At 38.3% G+C, this 16,823-nt stretch overlaps 1 protein-coding gene across 1 annotated transcript in view; it reads left to right on the top strand.

The window, feature by feature from the left end:
• Nucleotides 1-16,823, top strand: part of EFNB2 (ephrin B2) — a 45,420-nt gene that overhangs the window by 11,747 nt on the left and 16,850 nt on the right. Inside the window, exon 2 of the mRNA XM_065829672.2 lies at nucleotides 10,626-10,909. Coding sequence (XP_065685744.2) covers nucleotides 10,626-10,909 — 284 coding nt within the window. The remainder of the gene's footprint in view (nucleotides 1-10,625; nucleotides 10,910-16,823) is intronic.

The raw sequence follows: 16,823 nt of genomic DNA, 5'->3' as shown, positions 1-16,823 counted from the left end.
TTTTCTAATAACTGCAAAGCAGCTGAAATTTTTTCTTTGAATTTGAGATATAATCACCGATTATCAATGTCTCATCAAGTAACAAGACGGTCCCCGCCCTCGACTTTGCTTGGAGCATGTCTTGGAACAAGACTGTACAGGTGCAAACAAATTGTAGTAAAGTGAAGGAAGACTGCAAACCTGGGTTGGTATCTTTGTATTGTGGCTGACAGATCTGTTCATGTAACAGAACGGTGGAGAAGAGCGCAGAATAGCACAGCAGTAGAACAATCTGGTTTTATTGTTTCTTTCTTGTGATTTATAGTGCCCTTTTTGAAAAGTACTTCTTTGGCAAATGCCAGCTGCTCTCTGTTAGCTTTTTAAAAGCAAAGACTTTAGTGACTCGTGTAAGAAGCACACATGGTTTGGTTTGACTTTCCGTTCCATGCTAACTACTGCTCTGCATCTTTTCAACAAAGCACCATCTTTCTTGGGTTTGGCACACCCTGCCTCGGCGAGCACGTCAAGCAGAGCAGTGGTTTTGTGTTACGCTGAATTCATGGCACAGATTATTTTTCTTATTTTTTCTTTTTTTCAAAAATACAAACCATATATAAATACTTGATTATCTCTGCTGCAAGAGCAAAGAAGTGCTTTAATATTCCCAGTAGCATGTTTTGAGCAGCAATTCTTTAATTAAAACAACATTGGTCTCTTCCTGTATTTCATGGCTAGCAAATGAGAGAAAACACCAGTGTTAATATCAAAGGGAGTCAGTTTTCATTACAGTAATGGTTCAATTGTGCAATGCTGTAGGCAGTGAAATTTAATATTATTGTGACTTGTATTGTAATTGTAGGATGACAGAGGAAAATGGATTAAGTTTAAATATGAGTGTACACAGCAGCACATGGGCTTTGTCAAATGGAAGCTGAAGGTTGGGGCAGGACGAGCCCCCTTCTGGCTCTGTCATAATGAATTAATATTTTGTAAATAACTGGCCACTAGACTACAGATTTATTACCTTTCATAGATCTGTGTGAACACATGCAGACATACATGGATTCCGTACTGACTGTAATTGCAGTGTGGAGTTGCAGAACGGGTTTATGCTTGTAGTCTTGCAGGGTATTTGAATGTCTAGGCTTCTCGTCTTCACCTTTCATGAAAATATTCTTGCCTGCCAGTTTGTGAAGTTTTCTTCTGAAGGATACACCCATCCTCTCAGTTAAGGGATTGCTAACAAATGAATGGCCTCAGACTGGAAAGCCCTTTGTCATTCTTTTCTTCCTAATGAATAAAACCAAATTCAAGTTGAAGATGATCTAGATGATCTTTGCTTTAGAAAACTGTGCTAGAGAGACAACTAGTCTTAATGACCAATATCCACTGCTTTCCCAGTTGCCCATATGCATGCAGATAAAAATGGTAATTTAAACCATTCATTACTGATCTCTTGCATGGAAGACTAGGGACAATGAAAGCTAGATGTTTCATTAGTTTTCAGTGTAGGTTAAGTGGAAGGTGTCCCCGAAGCTGTGCCTGATAGTCTACTAGTGTGTAAACATGATGCTCTGTCTTCTTACCCCGTATTTTCACAGTGTTTCTCAGACATATGTTCATGTTGAAACCTGTTCTAATGTTAAAGTGCAAAAGGGGGCAGTAAAGTGCTATCCAAAAAATGCTTGTTTTTTTTAAAGGGTATTTTTTTTGTGGCAAAAGTTGCATTTCTCAATAGTCTTATAACCTCTCATTTAAAATAATGATCACATGAATATCTTCTGTTTGAAAGGCTCACAAATGTCACTAAAGCATATTGTTACGCATTGTGGGAACAGTGTTTGCTGTACTTCCATGTTCTGTCCTTTAACCCAGTCCTGAAACATGCTAAATATTTGGAAGGAATTGAAGGCAAGAAGCTTTCCTCAGATATATTTAGAACATAGCTATACGAAGCACTTCTGAAAGAATTCCAACTTTGCTAATCATGTCTGGTTCTCATGTTGTGCATTACCAGCATTGAGTTTCTGGAAAAACAAAATGAAAAGAATGCTGAGGCTAGGGGTTTCTGCTTGAAGTACTAAAGTGTGTAGTGGTGGCATGGGTCAAGAGTTGGGCTCTCATCCAGACCTGCATGCATCATTTGTCAAGAGGTAACTAGAAAGAGCAACTAATTACAATGCACCTACTGAGTGTTTTCTCTTTCAGAAATTCCTCAGAATAAGCCATTTATACAGATTGGCCACTACACTCTACTGCAGCCACTTGCAGTTTTTAAACTCTATGTAGAAAGCATGTTTCTGCTGAAATCCAATAAAAAGGAGAATTTGCCTATTTTTCCATGCTTGTGCATGAGAGCAAGTGAGCGATCAGTGATGTGAGGAGTGATTCCTTATTTGCTGAAGCCAAGTCCAGCCCTGTTGTGCGGGTTCATATTTCTGTAAATGCTGATGAAATGTTAATATAATACACTTTAAAATAGAACATTGGTCATATCCATCCCTTTTTTTTTTTTTTTTTCTTTTTTTTTTTTCTTAGTTAGGAGACTGTCTTGAAGCACATTAGTGGTTCTTTTGTGGTAACCAGAATTGATTTTATAAATGGATCAGAATTCTCTAGTGCTTTAAGTACTTTTAGCAGAGTAGTAATTGCTTTCTGCACAACAATACAAAAAGTTAATTGCTATTAATAGTGCTTTATGTGGAGGTCATGTATGAAAACTGAATATAAAATCTATATTAAAAAAAAATTCTTTTGTCAACGGTAGTAAAAAATCAAATCATACATCTTTTCAGCATTTCAAGCATTACCTGTGTGGTAAATGTTCTAAGCCAGTCTGCACGTTCTTGTGCAAAAAGCCCAGATCTTGTTTCCCACTGTAGAGGAAAAAACAAAACGATACAGATAAGTGTTTGCTCTCGGAGGTTGGTTTTTTTAAGGCAGAGGAAAACATGCTTCCCTTTTACAGGAGAAAGACTGCACATCCCTTTTCACACCCTGGATTTACTTACGGGATGGAGGGGTAAAGCACAAGTTGGTCTGAAGATTTTAGCTATGTAAGTGGGCTTTTTCTTTGTTCTGCAAGTGAGAGCCTAGCAGGAAGGGAAAGGGCAGCTTTCCAGCAATACTCAACATCTCTTGCAGGTGGAGATGACGTCGAGTTGAAACAGATACGCTTGTTTCAGAGCAAAACCCTTCTGACAGCAGCGTGCTGTGGGGCTGAAGGCAGAGCACTGCCTCTTTTCCACGGGGGGCCTGGGGAGAGGGACCTCCTGGCGCACCGGGGTCCATGGTCACCCCAAGATGCCACAGTCCCCTGGACAGGAACTGCAGAGTCAGCTGCCCCTGACGAGCTCAGGATTGGGGTAGCCCTGAAGGAGAATCTGCGACACCTCCTTTAGCTTCTTTTTCCATGGGATGAGATCACATCCGTAACCTCGTACATCACAGCTTTTAAGGAAGCAGATTCTCTCTTAGAGTTTCTCCAATAAGGTGTGTTTGATGCTAAGTTGCAGGTGATTTTCTGTAGACGTGAAGGGTGAAAGGGGTACAGTTCTTGCCAAATATTATGTCTTAGCTGCAGGTGTTGTGCCCTTTCAAGTACAAGGTACCTTTAGCCTTGAGACCATCCTAAGCTGAACGGAGCGAAGAAGTGAGTGTATCTCTGCAACTGACACATGAGTTATTTGGTGAGGGCAACTCATGACACGTGTTTCTAGAAGACCAGTCAGGGCATTTTGTGTCATGTTTGAAGAGGGATGATGTATGTGGGTGTCTATACAATGGAAGCTTTGTGCCTCTAGGACTGTGATGGGATGGTACAATTTGACTGTCAAATCCTGCACATCCATGCAAAAAAAAATGTTTTATTTGGGGAGAAGTGTATACACTCTCAACCCTTCCTTATTTTATGCCAATTAGAAATCCTTCATTGTATTTTCAGTGCTTTCCTCTGATATTTTGCAAAAGGTAGTGCGATGAATTGATGAAGTGAACAGCTAAAATTTCATACATCCTCCGTGTTCTTTGTCCACTTAAAATTTTGAGGAAATACAATAATGCTGCAGAATTATTCTCGTGTAGCTTATTAAGTTTTCATTTATAAACATATTGCATTATCTTGCCCCACTGAAGTTAATGGAAGTTTTGCAACCTATTTCAATAACAATAGGTCCCGGAAGAGGCATCAAGAATTGCGTCTATTTGCGTGTCTACTTGAGACACACAAAATGGTGACATCACTACCGTTTTGTGTCCAGGGTGGTGAATAAAACAAAATAAACCCTTGACCATTCCCTTTTTCAGTGCACTGCAGGCATTTCCCCTGGGTGGTCCGCAAAAGATGGGCTCCTTTGGAGGTGAGGGAGGGAAAGGGACAAGGAGGTACCACAAGCCCCAGGATGGAGATTTAGCAACAGTTGAAGCATCTATTTCAAGACATTTATGGGCTTGCTGCAGGTTTTACTGCAAGAGAGCCCGAGCCCTGAAAAGAGCTTCTTCCCTTGCAATTCAAGTGAGAAATACAAGAGCTTCAGCTTTAGAAACTTTTGTTATGGTATTTTATACTCTTGCTTTGTATAATGTGGTATTTACAATTAAAGATCTTAAGAGATGAGCGTGAATATATTTGTTTATTTATTTGTTTGAGTTCCATTTAGTTTCTAGCCTGCAAGCTCTATTAATGCAAGTAACCATTGCTTACATGAATAGTTTCATTAACTGCGTGGAAAAATGTTACATATAAATAAAGGTCAGCAGATTAAACTTCTTCAATTTTATTTAAATTCAAAACCATCCCTATTTAGCATGCTCTGTAAAACTTTGTTACAGTATTAAAATAATTTGATAATACTGCACTGACAAAGAAAAATAGCTTCCAAAACTCACTTAAAAGAATTTTAATAATATGAAATGCTGTACTTCTTTCGTTTTCAAAGTTTCATCTGCTGGTCTGTGTGTAAAACCAGACTGTCATCTTGCTGTGTCACACTATGGTCATTTTTCTTGCAGAGACTTCATGTGAGAGTACTGCCTTTCTTTTTAACCAAATTCCATACCCATTTTGAGACAGAGGCTCCACATCAATCTTTTTTGATGAAACTTGTTTTTCCGTCTGTTCCACAGCAATTCCTGATCTGCTTCTTGCTGAATTCATGTTCACTTAATCCATTTAAACTGGTGTGAGATCAGTCCTGTAAAACCACTGCTTCTGCAAAAAATCATTTCAGGTTTACAGCTGGGTGTATACTTTATATCCCCATGGCATATCTTTGTATATGATGTTGAATATGACAGAAACTAATGTGAAAACTCTGTATGAAGCAAAGGAGTCTTATAGAGACCCCTGGTCTCTGTTTGTTGTTTTGTTTTGTTTTGGTTTTTTTTTATTATTTATTTTATTTTATTCAGTTCAAAGTCTTTGGGAGTCAGTAAACTGGTTTTCATCTCATTCAGCAGGCTGTGATTAGCCCACTGGTACTTCACTGAAATCATTAGGACCTTAGCCTGGAACTTTTATTTGCTTTTCATCAAGCTGGTAGGACTTTTGCCTTGTTTAAATATTTCTCCTGTGGACAAAATTATATTCCAAATATGAACGTTGTTATTTTCTCAAAAGCCAGATGATGCATACATATACTATTTATAACCACGCTTTTTAAACAGTAAGGACTTGTACACGCTATGCTGTTCTGTATTCTGTTTCAGTTTGCACTTGTACAAGTAACGGACTAACATACTGTGTTATTAGTATTCATGACATTTCCTTAATAAAACTTTTCAATGAATAACTTTATAGTCAGGCTGCTGGTTTAACTTCATAAAGTTAAGTGGATAGGGTTCCCCAACAGAAGGTTTCAGGCTGCATTTTAAGAAACATCTTGATTGTTCGCATTTTTAGGGTTATTTTTGTTACATTAATTTAAAGCTAACTACCTACACCAATTAGTTCAGGTATGGTATTAAAGCACAGAAATTTGGCACCGTTTCTCCAGTTAAATATACAAAACTCACAACAAGTACTAACATGCTTTCTAAAATTGCATTTATTTTATAATTACTGGGATATAATTAAAGCTAAGTGTGCATATATGTATTTATAGTATGTGTGTATATATATGTAGTTTTGCAAGTTGGGAAAAGCATGAGAACACATTTGTTACATCAGTCAAGATTAACACAATCTCTTTAAGAATTTATTTCTCTAAGAATTTTCTCTGTTGATAATTTTGCAGATTTAGGAATGTCTGTGTAGTAAGGAATACTAGAATATTCTCAGTGCCGGCAGTTAAAGTCGTATTTTTTTTTTTGAGAATTTACTATTATGAAATTAAGCACGTTTGAGTGATTATCATTAAGGAAAACTTTGTAATTTAATATGGTTGAATGTGACTGTTTTCTCTAAACAAGAAGTAGATTCTTGAGAAATTAGTTGGAAACTGTCAATAATATAAATTCAATTTTTTGTAAAATTTCAAAATAAAATTTAATTTATTTGAGACTTTGACCAGTAAGGGTACATTAGTGCCAGGAACTGCTGGGCCTTAAAACGAGCATGGTAAAGAAAATTCTTGTGATGCTGGTGGGAGTGGGGAACAGACTACTCTGTTCTATTTTGTGTTTGTGTGTCATGTGACTTTTTGATCTAATATAGTACTTATTTTTGAAAAGGTTTGGGAACTCTGCATGTTGCTGTTATTTGATAAGCTGCCTGACTAGTTGGACGCGGGGGATCCATTCACATCCATGGGCTTTGCACAGATGTCAAATGTCACCCACAATACACTAGTTTTGGGCTGACAGTAGAAATGCCTTCTGTATCCAAAAGTGCCAGACTGAAAGTGCATGAATTTCATCATACAGCTTTTGCTGTACTTAATATGCTTTTCTATGCTTTCTCACAGTAAGCACCAGGATAATTAATTGTGGGAAAGATTAATCGAATGCTCTAGTCTCACTGTATCTTACTGCTGGCAGATATGAGTCAGGCAACTCGCTAAGCTTTTCTCCTAAGTTTCTGTTGGGGCACCGGGGGCTATATTGGTATGTAGATTTCCCAGTGAAGAACATTTGGATCTGAAAAGCAGAAAGTTCGAAAGTTAGCTTTTTATAGAAAGCAGTGATTCCAGTGCTGTCACTATCCTGACTGCTCGGAGAGCTTGTCACAGTCCCAAGCAACCATCAGTGTAACGCAGCCTCCTCGAGGATCAGTCGCAGGATCCTGAAAACTTCTTGTTCCATCTTTATTATATTTCTGTTTGGGGGAAAAAAAAAAAAAAAACAAAAAAAAAGGCTTTTTAATTAGTTGAAAGCACATTCTATCCAGACTTTAAAAGCCAGTTTATTAGCTCTATTTTTACAGATGCCATCCTGCAAACATTTCAGAAGTGTTGATGCTACCCCAGAATGCTTAAGGCTACATCAGCACTTGCAGAAATAAAGGTTCAGGATTAATCCTGAAGTTTTTATTAACCTCTACTAAGGCTGAATATACTTTTTTTTTTTTTTCAGAGGTAAGGTTTTCAAAATTGGATCATAAAACAGTAGTCTTAATCCTCCTGACATTTAATAAATGGCTTCAGAAAATGCTTAGTACCCAGCAAATGATTTATTTAAAGTCTTTATGAAAATACAGTAGCAAAAGTATTAAATAAAGGGATAAAAATCATGCCTACTACTAATCAGCCACTAATTTTTATGGTTGAACTGAAATGCATGAGATGAAACTTTTTTATTCTCTCCATCCATATTTGTGCTTTATTGTTGTAAGAAAATAAGGAAAGTAAATTGGAAAAATATCTTTCTTGCAAAGGTCACGGTCAAAACTGCAAACTGTGGAAAAAATTTCAATACAATCAAGTTCTCAGATTAATCCTTTCATTTTCAGCCTTTTTTTCTTTCCTAATCCCATCAGCGTTAGATCCTACAACTTCAGAAACTCAAGTGGAACGGGATTTACCGAGTTTAGTTCTCAAACTGTACAGACTTCAGAGCCATAGCGCGAATATTCCCCTGCCATAAAGTCTAACGAGTGCGTCGGTTTAAAGCACTTGTAAAATGTGTTTTAGCTGTCTGCTGGGGGTGGTTCTGTCCTCTGCCTTTTATGGGGCAATTCCTGGCTGCTTAACTGCGGCACACAAGTGTGCTTTCTCTCTGCTAGCTGCTTTCTGAGTATCGCCTGGCAATCTAAACCCAGCCTGTTTGCGCTCGAAGTTTGCATGCAGAATGTATACTGCTGCTGCTTCATGACACACACATACATACACAACAGCTAAAATTGGAATCAGTGTTTTTGTTTTTCAGGACAGCTTTTAGGTCAAATTATTGACAATGACAGGCAGGTGCGCGTTTCTAACTTTATGAATTTCGTATTTGTTATGCATGGGAATCTAAATTGATTGATTTAAAAACAAAGATCTGTTCCTCTGAAATCTCACGTGTTTCAATATTACATATTCACATTACATGAAGAAGAATTACTAGCAAGAAGAAATATTTGCAGCGGTGGGATTCTACGGTGACCAGCCTTTGTCCTGGCATGCAAATGGGAGAATACGAGTAATTTTCATATTTCGGGTACAACTGTGCTGCACAGGAGCGAAATAATATGGGGCTGTGGTCCAACAAGGTGGCAAAGTCAGTCGTGGATGATGGAGGTTAGCTCAGAAACTGTCCCTTTGCCTGGTTGGAGTTGGTCCCCGGGGAGAGCCTGAGCCAGGATCCGTTCTGCTCCCTCGGGAACATTGGCTGGCTGTGGTCCTCTTCCTGCCATGTCCTCAGTGCCCTGGCAGAGCTGGCCTCTCCCTTTGTCACCCCTCACCAGATTGGTGGCTCTGAGGAGGGTGCATTTCCACCTCTCTATTTGTTTCGCCATTTCAGCTTTCAGGAAGGTGGGGAGGAAGAAGCACAGCTTGGCCCTTTCTCCAGTGCATCTCAGTTTGAACAGCCATGGCCAAGCCTGGTTTCTGTTGTCTGGGAATTACACTGCACGACACAAAAAAGTGCAGTGATTTATACATCAACAGTCATTTTTCTTGCCATAACATTGCATTGTTCTTTTTCTGTAAATCTGTAATTACATGTCTTTGTCCTGCTCTATGCTGCTTCACAACAAATATAATTCTTGCACAGCCTTTTGAGTGAAAATAATCCCGCTCAATTAGCACAGATCATAAACTCGCATTGTGTGGGAGCAAGTGGTTGTAAATGATGGATTTGAAATTGGGGTGTCGCATCATCCTTTTCTCTAATTTAGTAAGCTCTCCCCCAGTACTACTGTGTGCTGATGGGCTTCTTTAGCCAAGCCAGAGACTGGAGGTCACCATTGCCTACAGCTTTGTTCTGCTTGGGCCTTAATACTCTAATTTAAAGTTTCCAGAAAGGCTGCCTGTGAATAAGCTAGATTTACTACTTGTGCTGTTTAAATGTTAGCACTTGGAGAAGGGTGTTCATTAAGTAGCAGTTGTTTCAGTCAGTGTTTCAGTCCGATTCTCCATTAAGGAAGATCTTTGGAAAAGACTGGCAGGCAGGAGAAAGAGGAAAGAAAGTCAGGCTTTTAGGTCTTGCATTCAAGTATGTTGTGTCATTGGCTGTAGTTCTAAAGCGTGTGCTTCTTGGCCTTAATTGGAACAAATATATCTTAAGGAGAAAACAAAGAAACAAACAAACCTGCTGCGGCTTTTGTCCGTGTGAGAGCAAGGCTCCTCATGAGAACAAGGCTCCTCATTTTGTGTATCAATTGATACTATAAATAATTACAATTTATGTTTTTCTTTGGTGAGGAAGTGGTGAAGTTTGTCCGTTAGTTAATACAAGTAGGAAGGATACAATATCAAGCTTAACCCCAAACAAAGTTTACTGCCAGTTTGTGTAACAAGTCTTCATCTATACAAAACCAAAGCACACCCATGTTCCACTTGTAGCACAAGAAAGAAAAAAGAGCTAAAATAATGATGGTAATGGTAGAGTTCATGAAAAATAAGAAATCAGCGTAGTGTAGCAGTCACGCTGTTTTGGAAGAGTGTTTTATCAGTGGCAGGCATGGCCCTTGGATCAGGTGGGTCTTTGTCCACCCCAGGTCTTTTAGTATGACCCTGGTGAGTGACTGGTGTTCCTTTGTGTTATACTAGTAACATCAGTCAGCATTGTAATGTTGTTAACTCTTAAAGTCTAAGATATTTCCTTTCCCACATGACTGCTGCTCTGGGAAGGTTGAAAGATTATTCTTGTCATTCTCCCCTGTCCAAAATTAGCAAAATATGTGCAATAGTAGAAATGTTACCAAAGCAGAAAAACAGGATTGTAGCCCATTAGACATTGTACTAGCTGCTGTGAATGGCCAAATGTGGAAGAAACAGCAGTGCCTGCCAGAGACTTAAAACCTTCTAGAGTTCCCAGAACTGGGATTGAGTCTATAAAACTCAATCCATCTGTAATTTCCAAGATTTAAATAAACATCTTGTTGATATTAAATTGAGTCAGACCCAAACTATTAAAATCTGGTTTGCTCAGTCTGTCATTTTGGTTTTGGAAACTGTGTGTTTGTTCCTTTCTGTCCATTGCAATTGCTACTTTTTTGGATGAGATTTTGTCAAGTGGTTCACATTTTGCCTTTTTTTTTCTCTCTTTTTTCTTTTGTTCTGTTTTAGATTCCTTCCTGGACAAGGATTGGTACTATATCCACAGATAGGAGACAAATTGGATATTATATGCCCAAAGGTGGACTCTAAAACTGTTGGCCAGTATGAATATTATAAGGTCTACATGGTTGATAAAGACCAAGCAGACAGCTGTGCTATTAGAAAGGACAATACACCTCTACTCAACTGTGCCAAGCCAGATCAAGATGTTAAGTTTACCATCAAGTTTCAAGAGTTCAGTCCTAATCTCTGGGGCCTGGAATTTCAGAAGAACAAAGATTATTACGTCATATGTAAGTTCAAAATATCAGTTATTCATTCTTTTAAATGTAATTGTTTATTCTTTTGTATGTTGTCTTGTACATTATATGGAAACTAAGAAGAATGTGAAAGAGTTTGTATTTTTTTCTCTGAAAATATTTCCTTGCCAGCATATTTTCAACATTATTGCTGACTTCCATGGGGCCTTTGTCTCTTTTTTCCTTGGCTTGTGTAAACCAAATCAGATCGTACTTGTGTGCTGTAAAGGACTTCTCCTTTTGCGCACAATATTGTGTCCTCTATTCACATTGAAAGTTAAGTGCAGCTAAACCATGATGTGTCTCCTGCTTGCAGCTCTAGTGATGTGCCATGCCTTTGGCCTCGCCCTTGGTGACCCTTGCACCAGGAGTAGGGTGGCCTGGCCATTCTGAGCTGAGGCTGAGCTATGTGAGATGGCTGGCCATTGCTTCATGTGGTCAAGGGACTCTGGCAGTGATCTTTTGGTCATTTTGGTGCCAACTTTGACCGTCTAATTTCCTCACAAAGGTTACTGGTGGTCTGTAGTTGAGCATATCCAGCTACAATACATGCCCACTGTTTCCATACAGTGGCTAGGAGGGTTCTTGGGCAAAACCTAGACTAACATGATCTTGAGTTTCCTCCTTTTTCATCATCCTGGACTTCTCAAAAGAATGTGTGTTACACTGACCTGTATGCAACAATATAAACTTTGCGTGAGTTTTAATCTGATCGGGTATTTATGGCTGAAAGCAAGTCTGGAGGTAACCACTGTGCTTAGTGATTCAAATTACTTATGATGTGTAAAGTTAATGATCAGGAGTTAGCATAAGCTGAGACCTCAGCTTAGTTTAGGTTTTGTCATTGTAATACTATGGCTTGTGGATCTCATTTAGCCTCACAGGGACTTTGGAAGTCTTGAGCAAGGATCACCAGTTAGTAGGAGACGGACAAATCCTGTGTATTGTCTTTTCTGCAGTTACAAGGGAGTTAGATGCTGATGTGTCTTATTTCTTGCACCTTCTTGAAATAGCAGGGCTGACAACTATTTCATATAATGTCTACAATTCTAAATATTTCATAATTTCTTAGTTAAAAATATTGGTAATTTTACAAGTGCTCTGAGAAAGTACTTCTAAAATGGAAATGAAAATTCATGTAATATAAATGAGTGCTCACTTTCCAGTCAAATCCAGAATGGCGCACACTGTGTCATTTTGTGTAAACCAGGTTATATATCACAGAAACTTGAGTAAGAAATCACTGTATTAAAAATTAGATATATAGATTACTAAGTAAGAGTTGTGGAAGATATAAAGCACGTATTTTTTTTTAGGTTGGACAAAGGATCACTTAATATAGGTGCTTTCTCTGTTTAGTCAGGGGGTACATAAAAGCCTGACGAAGTTCCCACTGAAATCCAGTGAGACTAACTGGGGTAAAAAGCTGCAGGATGAGATGCTGAGAGATAGTTTTCCATAACTCCAGTGAAAATGCATAGCATAAAAATGACCACGCTCACATAGTTGACTTTAATTATGAAATATGTTCAGTATTTAGTGCTGCTTTTAAAAACATCCATAGCAGACTAGCTGTAGTGGAACAAATGGCACCGTTACAATTATTACCTGAAAATTATGAGCATAAATGGAGCTTTCTGATACCCTGTCAGTTCTGTCGTATCTATGTCATGGATTTACCCAGAGAGTTATTAAATATGTCTCATTTTCATTAGTTTTGTAGAATTATTTCATTATAGCAATAAGACACAATAGACGTTGCATTTCCTGGAAGATTACAGTATAGATTGGTTGAAAGAACTTGCTCAGCCTTTCGCCTAATGCCTCAAAAATCACAGTGGCCTTTCAGTACTACTGGAGTGCCCTAGGATATTGCTTTCCCTGCTCCTTCTGGCATAAACAAATGGCTAATTTATCACTATATTGCTAGCATACTAACTGAGCTGCAGCAGGGATACCCACACATTTCAATAGGCTGAACAACAACAAAAAGACAATGAAACAAAACAAAACAAAACAAACAAACAAAAAAAAAAGACAAAAAAAACCCCAACAACCAACACACAAAGCAAAACAAAACCCCACCAAACTGAAACCCCAACCATCCTGAAACTAAAACTCTTGCTATTCTGTCATTCAGGGAGAAAACAATGAACTCAGTGATGCCTGTCTCAGAAATACTAAGAGGGGTAGAAAACTAGGCCAAGGCTCAGCTAGGACACCATTTTATAGAGATACTGGAGCTAGATAGGATTTTGACAGTTTGTGTTCAAAAGCTCATGACCTGAGACAGCCTTTGTCAGGCGCAAGTTCTGGTAGTCAGGATGTTTACTGTTGTTTTTGTAAGTAATATAATACATCTTAATCATGTACGCAAATCAGGCTGTAAATAGGTTGTGTACATCTCTATTCCCAGACCTGTAATTTAACAGGTGTGCTTGGGCCCAAAAGGGGAATGCACTGGGTCTCCCACTGACTCCTTTCCCTTTTTCCCTCTTTCTTCCTCTTTCTGTTTGTTTGGAAGTTTTGTCTTGATTTGTTGGGGTATTTGGGGGAAGGGTGGGAGTGCAATGAAGTGAAGCCAATGATGCATTTTATGTGCCAGCTTTTGATTTTGAAATTTTTTAAAATCTTGTATTCCCTCGACTAAGGGGCATTAAAAAAAAATGATACAAGAGTTTACAGAGCCCAGCATCTTTGCAGTGATGGCTATGGCTGCGTTTGCAGCCTAACCTCACGCTGTTTATGTTGGTAGGCTGTTGTCAGCCCTTTAAATGTTTTGTGCATTGTCACGTAGCTTTATCATCTTGCCATTACTTGAAAATATGGTTTGTTTTTCTAAGGTAATAGCATGTGGTTTGTGGAGCTGTATTAAACAGTAAAATCTCTATTCAGATTAGGGAGTTAGTCATTTTGGGATGAGGAGTTATGACACAGCATGAAGCAGCTTCCTGAAACCTGTGTACCTTTAGGGAAATGTGATTGTGTAGGAATTCTTTAAGCCACAATTTTTATATCTTCCAGATGTATTCATGATAGGCATAGCAGAAGGAGATCTTTTCTACTCAGTACTTCCCTAGATCTAAGCAAATAAAAGATGCAACTTTTCTCGTTACACAATTCACAATTTTTTTAAAAAGGGAAAATGAGTCTGATTCCTTTTTTCACATTTAGTGGTATTTTAATACGAAAATAATCCATTTCTTGGCAAGATACTCCTCAATATGAGTATCAGGATCTGAAGAGTTAATTCTGTGAACAGCAGTACTTGGAAAAATGATACTGAATGGTATTGTGAAAGTGAATAAATGATGTAACAGAGTGTCCTTGCTTTTCTTTGCTATCATCAATTTTTGGTTCCTGTGAAATTAATAGATTCTTTTTCCTACCGTTACCTGATTTCTTTTCAGTGGAACTGGAGAAGGTCAAATGTGCTTGAGATCTCAGAAGTATTAATGTTCGATTACCCTAAAATATGCGACCATTTAGCTAGCATATCATAAGTCTCTAAGAAAATCCTTAATCAGATGCATGGAGGAAGATACATCATGCCCAACAACATAAATATCTGTGTGAAGGGCAAAGTTACACAGAAGAAGGGTATGCAGATTTGCAACTCTGATGTTTGCAGTAAAAAATCTTTTTATGTCTTGGCGTTGTTAGGGAATGAAGTACGATTTTCTGCTGTTGTGGGTTGCTCAGAACAAGCAATGAGTGTCTTCTCAGTGCTAGGGGACTGATCTGCAAGTACTTGGGTCGTGGTGTTAGTTGCGTCACTATCTCTCTCAGATGCAGCATTTCTTGTATGGGAGGGAGATGTGTTAGTGCAGTACAATCATACATAATATGCCAAAGATGTTTACTTTCCGTGAACAGCAGTTGTCCTGAGGAACCCTTCCCAACAAAGTTGGCCTTTAGTCAGAGGGCGCAGAACACTGTGGCACCCTGGGTTTGCAGAGGGAGCTCCTTGAGGAAGCTGTGCCAGGGGGAAGGGAGCAGCGCGGCCTGCCTGCCAGCCGCCAGCGCGCTCCATAGATAGTTTGGCCAAGCACACACATGCACTTCATCTCTTCTTTTGCATAAACAAAAATGAAGATTATAGGCTGGCGTCATCAGCATTAAAAAATAAGTGACCTACAATGAGGTCTTCACCTGTTTGAAATTTGTAAAAGAACAGCTTGAGACTTGGGAAGAGGCTATAGAATGGTCCTAGAAAAGCTTCCTCTAAAATGCTTGCTCTACCTGCAACCTAATTAATCAAGCTCGCCAAGCTAATGATGCTCATTGGCTTTGACATTGGCAAAATGAAATACGCAGCTTTCCTTAAATGTTGGGGATTTTTTTTCAATTTTTTTTAAGTGACCCACTTACATGATTGGCCTCTGGCTTCAATTAAAAAACATACATATATATTTGATCCCTGACTGATTTAAAGGTTTATACTGGCTAGTAGCACTACATTTTGGATAACTGCTTTAATAGTACTGTGGCTTTTGAAATCAAAACAGTCGTTCTGAAACTTTAGCATTAGCTGGGTTTGAAAAAAATCACAAGGCTTTTATGTTTTCACTTTGTCATCGTGTTACAATTAAAGGGCAATAACTGTCTGAGGAAGAACACATTAAAGGACAATATAGATTGTGCCCTGAAATACAGCCCAGCTGGGAAAAATAAATCTCTTTGCATGGCCAAATAGGTTTACATTAAAATGTTTTTTTAGTATTCGGACCAAACAGTTTAAGTGCTGGCTAATCTGGCTGGCTGGGCATTCTGACACTTCTCTGAGGCAGGTTTCAGTCTTGCAGCTCCCTGCAACCCCCTAAACACCTAGGGAGAGATACCTGAAAGGAAACAGTAGGTTTTCCTTTGTTTGGAGATTGACTCGGAACTAGCCCAAACCTGGACAAAAACTGTATCAGAATTTCAATTCCATTTATTTTGCAACAAATACGTTTTCCATGCTTTTTGTTCCTGTGGTCCAGGAATCTATTGTTATTTTTTTTTTTTTTTGTGGTGATGATCTTAATGAAAGCTTATGTGATGATAGCCACCCTGATTCCAGCTGTACAAAGATATATTTTTTCCTTGCTTTTCTCCTTCTCCTTCCTCAGAAAATTAGATAAATTATTTCTTCTTAGTGTAAAATGATATCCAGAGGTCAGTTTTTGACTTTGCTGAGAGTCTTTTAAGGGACATATCAGCAGTAGCACTTAGCTCTTGTTGAATTAAATATAAATACCACTCATACAAATAATATGATTGGACAAAAAAAAATCACTGTGCAGCTTCAGGTTTCCAACAGAGTCTAAGACCTACAGGATTAATGGAGTCACAGTCCTTTGGGGTTTTGTCCCAGACCACACAGGTCTTGTAAGAGAATAAGGCTGTTTCAGATTGATGGACTTTGTTCATATTCAGTGCCATTACCTAGGCAATACCGACCGTTTATCTCCTTTAAAGTAGACAGAGATAGTTCAGCAGGAAATCTGTTATTATTTCTCTATTCCTAAGGGAAGGAAATGAAAGATCAGAATGCTTGGTTTGTTAATTGATGGCATCTTGTGAAAAAATACATTTATCCTCCCCCACACACCTCAAGTATTCCAAATAGATAGGAAATCAGATGAAAATGAAGAGTAATTATTCAGACTGGAAGAAAGAATTGTTCAGGAAATACTCGTGAATTAAACAGGTTTTAAAATTTCATAGGAAGCTGTTTAATATTTTTAGTCAGTATTTATTTTTCTCATTTTTTTAGTTCCTCATGAAAGACTCATAAATACTGGAAATTCAGTATTTACAAAAAAAAAAAAAGAACAATATTCTCACTTAGAAGTGTTTATAGTATACATATCCACAATAAGGGACACTTGAAAGTGCTTTGCAAAAAACAGACCCAGATCTACAG

This window comes from Patagioenas fasciata, chromosome 1 (genome assembly GCF_037038585.1).
Source record: "Patagioenas fasciata isolate bPatFas1 chromosome 1, bPatFas1.hap1, whole genome shotgun sequence".
NCBI lineage: Eukaryota > Metazoa > Chordata > Aves > Columbiformes > Columbidae > Patagioenas > Patagioenas fasciata.
This window is presented reverse-complemented; position numbering and strand designations above follow the sequence as displayed.